General features: G+C 34.4%; 1 protein-coding gene across 4 annotated transcripts in view; it reads right to left on the reverse strand.

Annotated features, from left to right (window-relative positions):
* The window catches only part of LOC116845713 (vacuolar protein sorting-associated protein 18 homolog), a 21,498-nt gene that overhangs the window by 11,140 nt on the left and 3,797 nt on the right, over positions 1-6,561 (reverse strand). For all 4 annotated transcript variants that reach the window (XM_032818737.1, XM_032818736.1, XM_032818735.1 and 1 more), the window contains 13 exons: positions 5,650-5,839; positions 5,322-5,443; positions 4,613-4,828; positions 4,388-4,504; positions 4,203-4,315; positions 4,008-4,119; positions 3,567-3,749; positions 3,132-3,449; positions 2,884-3,019; positions 2,152-2,373; positions 1,496-1,647; positions 783-880; positions 318-629 (listed from right to left, as the gene is read on the reverse strand). In XM_032818737.1, coding sequence (XP_032674628.1) covers positions 318-629; positions 783-880; positions 1,496-1,647; positions 2,152-2,373; positions 2,884-3,019; positions 3,132-3,449; positions 3,567-3,749; positions 4,008-4,119; positions 4,203-4,315; positions 4,388-4,504; positions 4,613-4,828; positions 5,322-5,443; positions 5,650-5,839 — 2,291 coding nt within the window. The remainder of the gene's footprint in view (positions 1-317; positions 630-782; positions 881-1,495; positions 1,648-2,151; positions 2,374-2,883; positions 3,020-3,131; positions 3,450-3,566; positions 3,750-4,007; positions 4,120-4,202; positions 4,316-4,387; positions 4,505-4,612; positions 4,829-5,321; positions 5,444-5,649; positions 5,840-6,561) is intronic.

The following is a 6,561-nucleotide window of genomic DNA, read 5'->3' on the forward strand; positions in this document are numbered from 1 at the left end:
TATATATATATATATATATATATATATATATATATATATATATATATTACATAACGTTATAGTTAAATATCCATCAAGAAGATGCATTATATCAATTATATCATTATATCAATTGAATACATCGTCGTTGACATGTCAATATTAAAATTATTTAATAGAAAGTTTTGATTTAATACGCGTATGAACGTAAACGCTCGGCGAAAACTAAGCGAATGAAGTCTTCATTGAAAAAGTATTCTGTACGTATGCGAGATAACCCGGTCCATCTATTATTACTGCTTAGGAATGGAATTATTCGATGCCAGTCAAAAACATACTCTATCATAAGCTCTCCGCAGTAGAGGCATTCCGACGCGATCAGTTCATCGATATCAGCCTTGATTTGGTCTCTCGTGGATAAAGACACGGAAGCCACCGACGTAGTATCCTCAGGCCGATTCGAGATGGCTGTAAGCTGTCGTTGCAGATCAGCCAATTTTGTTCTCTGATCCATGGACAGCATCGGCGTCAGTGCCGCCACTAAACAATCGCTATGAAATTTGTGGCCGCACGGAAACACATAAAACGGTCGCAATAGTAATTGCACTTCGCACGTATTGCATGCGTCTCTTGCGTGCACGAAGGTGCATCTGAAAAAAACATGTCTACAATTAGATCGGAAACAAAACTTTCAATGTAATATTATATACGATAACGTTGTAATAACAATTCAGTTAGAAATTTTATGTACAAAAAAATTATAGAAAATGATAAATTATTTCCAAAGAGTTTTCCAACAGTACCTAGATCTAAAAGCTTGAATATCCTTTCTGATTAATTCCGCTGCCTTTGTGGCTTCCTGCATCTCTTCTTTGAGATCTTGTATATGCTGATTATACTCCTATCGCGTTAAGATAACAAAAAGAAAGTTTATAAGGAAATCCTTATTATTACAGATTAAATTTTTATTAATTTTCTATTTAGTTTATAGAAACGATGTTCGTATAGATATATGTATGTGTGCGTGGCTGTGACTATGTACGTATATTTATGTATGTGTGAATGTATATGTGTGTGTGTGCGCGTCGTGTATTGAACTAAATTAAACTGTGTGTATTGAACTAAATCAAAATATAGGATATACACAGTGTTCTTAACTTGAGTACTATAGATATCTATATGCATCCGATAAATGCCATCGATGTGGATTATATATAGAACATATATACGTCTGACGAATTTCTTCGACCCGTTTTTGACATAAACAATTATTAATTGTTTCGATGATAGCCCTAATATTCATGTCGTTTAAATATTTTAGCATAATAAGGTTTCACTTGCTTTCAACTTTTTAAAAAGTTATTTCTTTCACTGAATGATTCACAACAATCCGAAGTATCCGGTCTTCGGCAATCGTTTAGCTCTGAAGTGTTCCGAACTCAAAGTTCAAATCAGTAGGATTTGATTCGGAATCTAATCATATGATTTTAAACTGAAAAAGAATGTTTATCCTTACCTGCAGAGAATTGCAAATAGCTTCCTTGAAGTGATCGATTGTGACAAAATCGGAGAAAAACGGCAAGATATCTTCTATCCTCACGAGATCACAATGCTGCAAAAATTCCATAGCTTGTTGTATATCGTCCTTTTCTCGTACCACGTGCTCCGCTGGAAAGTAGCAATAACGCGATTAAAAATTACTTATGACGAATTATAATTAAATTTTAAATTTGAATATTAGAGGGATGCTGAATACTGACATAATGTAGTTGCGTAATTTGCACTGTTTTTCTATTGGTTTGCACAGAACTGCAAATGCTTTTACAAAGTAAAAGTAATACTAATAATGGAAAGACACCAAATATTGTATCAAAAACAAAAAATATGTGTAAATAAAGTTTTTAAAAACTTTTTACAATATTTATAGTCTGTTATTACTTCTCCTTCTCTACCCCTCTCTTTCCCTCCCTCTCTCCTCTTTCTTTCTCCGCGTATTGACATTTATACTTTTGCTCTGTAAAAACATTTGCAATTTTATACAATATTATACAGAAAAACAGTGCAAATTATAAAACTATATTTTATGTTGGTATATATACTCGTAAATTTATGAGGATCGGATTTCTTATCTAAATTAAATTAATTCTTAATCAAAAACAGTTTGTTGTTTACCTATCTTCAACCATAATTTCTTTCTCAACTCGTCGTCATGATCAGATGGCATAGCGGCGATTTGCTTAGCAAGATCCACGCTGATCGTAAGTGCGAGATCTACAGCAGTAGTCCACAAACCGAGCAAGGCTGATAATTGCACACAGGCTTCTGTCAATCTAACTTCCTGACACAATCTTAATGCATAATGCACGTCGTAATGCACCATACTGATATCTTGACCTGAAAATATAATATCGATGAATTGCCTCATAAAAAGATATTTTAAAAATAATTTGTAGTAAATCAAATTAGACAAATGTACAATTGAATTCCACTCTTATGCGGTTGAAGTAAATCATACGAAATTCTAGCAAATTTACTTTTTAAGGACGAGAATAAGTTTTTAAGGACGGATGTCGTAAATGAGCAATCTAAGTAGCGCGCCTAGCAGGAAGTCGCCAATTGCCAATAAAGCATTTTTATGAGTTTCGGAAATTACATATATACAAATGTGTGTATGTATCATTACACACACACGCGCGCGCGCGCGCACACACACACACACACACACACACACACACACACAATATTTCGTAGAATATATGATCATCTTATACTAAAAAACAAACAATATAATCTTCTTGCGCTAATATTCTATCTTGCATTAATATTTTTCTTGATACAAATTAGCTCGTTTTAATCAATTCCCATCCTTAAAAGATTAATTTCCCATAAGACTTTAAATAGTACCTTGAGAGCTTATGTAACGCATTACTTCATCCGGTTTATGACGCGCGTATAAAGACAGCAAGAAGTTATGAATCGCTTGCTCTTGAGATCCTTGCTTATACACGCAAAATTCCAAATATTTTATAATTTCTTTCGCCTGTCGAAAACATGACAATGTATTACTATACTGCTATATCATCAAAATTAATATTAATGTTAATACGAATAATATTCGAAACGAAAAATAAATATAATAATTTGTTGTTTACGTGTTTCTCATCGCTATTGCACGAGACCAAGGCTGGTAGCAACTTGACTGGCTTCAGTAGTGAGCCTTGTGAAATCAAGGCAGCCACTGTGGGTCGTGGTAATTCCTGCAACAGGATTCCAGCGAACTGATAGAAGAGATCCTTATTGTTCTGATTTTTAAGCACTCCAAGTGCTCCTACGTAATCACTCTTATACAAGTTCTGACGAATCACTTCCTCATAGTTGCGATGCATCACGGTCAAGTTTATTAAATTTTCTTTATCACCATGGCTTGCCATTAAATCATATATCGTGTTGCGATTTTTTCTAATGCACTCCTGCACAACCAAAGTTTTAAATTAATTCTTAAAATAATAAATTTATTCATTTCTATGTCTTATCAGATATAGAAACATGAAATTCAGTAAAAATACTTGGTCGTTTTTGTGAAATACCTCAACTTTAGGAATAGCGAGAAATTGATCAAACTGGTTTTGCAGTTCTATATAGTGCGGATCGTGAAGATAGGATGTATTACTGCTGCGCAAAGCACCCATTTGATTCATGAACAATTCCGTCACCCAAATAACGATCATCGTTATCTGCGTCTTATCTTGCATCTTAAAGCCATCGAGTTTCTAAAAGTAAATTTCTAACTTAATCATTAAATTAATCATATTTAAAATCTTTATAGACGAAAAGAAAACAAGCGACATATGTAACATGAAAAGTACAAAATATAAAATATTTTCACAAGTATAAAAATAAATGCAAAGTAATGTCAGGAACAACGTAATTAATTTTAATTTAATCGAGAATAAATCATTGAGTTGTAATTATATTTATTATAAGGAATAAAGCTGTTAGATATTTCTTACTCATTACTAAAAGAATACCTTGCGCAAAAACGTTTTCAAAGCTTCAATTTGCCACTCTTGTAAGAACTTCAAAGATATCTCCTCAAAAGAAGAGTGCGTATCCGCATAAATCAATGCACTCTTCTCGTATCTGCAAATTTATTTCCAAAATATGATAAAGGAGATGAGACTAAACTAAAAGTTTACAGTAGCAAAGTACTTTGTAAAACTCACTCTTTATTCTTGAAGAGCATTTCCGCTTGTTTCACGAGCACTTGATCGATATGCGCGGGATTGTCCTTACAATATTGTTTAGCAAGCTCAAACTCACCCTTGTCTACGTATACCTGAAATAATCCTTGAGATGTACCTATCGATCTATCATATTCAAAATACATTTCTACTCTCTTTCTCTTTACCTGCCAAACATTTCTATCTTCCTTCGTGACTCTATATTTGAAAACAGCTCGTTCGCTGTAAGCCCAAATTGACCTCGTTGCAGGGTCTTTAGTGATACCGATTAATTTGCCGACTGCCTAAATGTTAAATCATATGTATACGATAAATATTTTTATCTCACAATAAAGTTCAATGCAGCTAATTGTTTAACACAATTATAAGTTACAATCGCATTGATCACATACGTCGTTGTAAACGTCTTCAAATATTAATTCTTGATTTAGCAGCGATATGCCTTTCACATGATCTGGGTACAACAACAAAGTATGAAATTCTGTCAGTACGAAAGATAATGGCGTCGAAGTAGTTTGCGACACATTGCTGCCCATGAGACTTGTTTCCGGGCACGTCAGCATTTGCTGATTGATCAGCACATTGTTTCCCTCAGGTTTTGCATCCACCTAAAAGAACATACACAAAGTGTCTGACGTGATTCGTACATTATCATATATAAGTAGAATTTAATAAACTGAACGAAAAGGTCCTATACTATTTTGTTAGCAACCTCATGAGTGTCTTTAGATATTAATTATAGAAAATTAGAGAGAGACTAAATAAGCGCACATGATGCGATGAGACGAGCTCTTTAGGCTTATGATGTCTTTATTTAGAGATGAGACTTTGTTTTGGAGGAGTCTAAACTAGCTTATCCCACCGCATCATGCGCGCTCATTTGCTGTTTTTCTAATTTTCAATAATTAATATTTCAAAAATTCATGAGATTACTTGCAGAATAGTACAAAACTTTCTTATGCAATTTAATGAGCTCTCCTTTCAGTAAAACAACCGTGCAAATTGTATCAAACATTCTATATATAATTTCGCATTCTTTGTGTATTTTAATTCTTATTAAATGTTTAGAATACATAAAATGACATGATAATATAGTTGTACCTGGGCATATAGAATACCAGTCTCTGTCAACCATCCAAATGATTTTGGTAGAGCACCCAAGGAAGGATAATAAAACTGCATCTTTGAATATGGCAGAGAACTTATTACTTCACTAAACCTCTCTGTAACAATCATAGTTACTTTTTGCTTAAACAAATATAACAAAAAAATAAAACAATAAAATCGTGGTTAATTTTACTAATATTTAATTATTATAACATTTTCTTGAATCTTCATCACAAAATCCTTATAAACTTTTTTAGAATTTAAGGAAAGAAAGAAAGAAAACACTTTCTTTGTAATTATATACTATTTAACTTTCGTTTACCTTGCGCGTTTAGATATCTGTAAAACACTTGTTGCAGAAGAGGTTTCTCCTCGGTATTCGCAATGGCACCGATGTATTGATAAATGCGCATAAGAGTGGTTACGATAATCATATACTTATCAGAATTAGGTAGTTTATGAAATTCTATTCCAGTGATTGGAGGTTTGCTATTTTTCCCTATATCGAATACCTAAAACCATTATCTCTCGAAAAAACATTCTATATCATGTTTATATGCTATATATAAATAAATAAATATATATATATATATATAAAATATGTGTGTGTGTGTGTGTGGCATGGAACACACACACATACATGTATATAGTATAGTGTGTGTGTGTGTGTGTGTGTGTGTGTGTGTGTGTGTGTGTGTGTGTGTGTGTGTGTGTGTGTGTGTGTGTGTGTGTGTGTGTGTGTGTGTGTGTGTGTGTGTGTGTGTGTGTGTGTGTGTGTGTGTGTGTGTGTGTGTGTGTGTGTGTGTGTGTGTGTGTGTGTGTGTGTGTGTGTGTGTGTGTGTGTGTGTGTGTGTGTGTGTGTGTGTGTGTGTGTGTGTGTGTGTGTGTGTGTGTGTGTGTGTGTGTGTGTGTGTGTGTGTGTGTGTGTGTGTGTGTGTGTGTGTGTGTGTGTGTGTGTGTGTGTGTGTGTGTGTGTGTGTGTGTGTGTGTGTGTGTGTGTGTGTGTGTGTGTGTGTGTGTGTGTGTGTGTGTGTGTGTGTGTGTGTGTGTGTGTGTGTGTGTGTGTGTGTGTGTGTGTGTGTGTGTGTGTGTGTGTGTGTGTGTGTGTGTGTGTGTGTGTGTGTGTGTGTGTGTGTGTGTGTGTGTGTGTGTGTGTGTGTGTGTGTGTGTGTGTGTGTGTGTGTGTGTGTGTGTGTGTGTGTGTGTGTGTGTGTGTGTGTGTGTGTGTGTGTGT

This window comes from Odontomachus brunneus, unplaced genomic scaffold, assembly GCF_010583005.1.
Source record: "Odontomachus brunneus isolate Ranch 3 - 2012 unplaced genomic scaffold, Obru_v1 Obru_scaffold_057, whole genome shotgun sequence".
NCBI lineage: Eukaryota > Metazoa > Arthropoda > Insecta > Hymenoptera > Formicidae > Odontomachus > Odontomachus brunneus.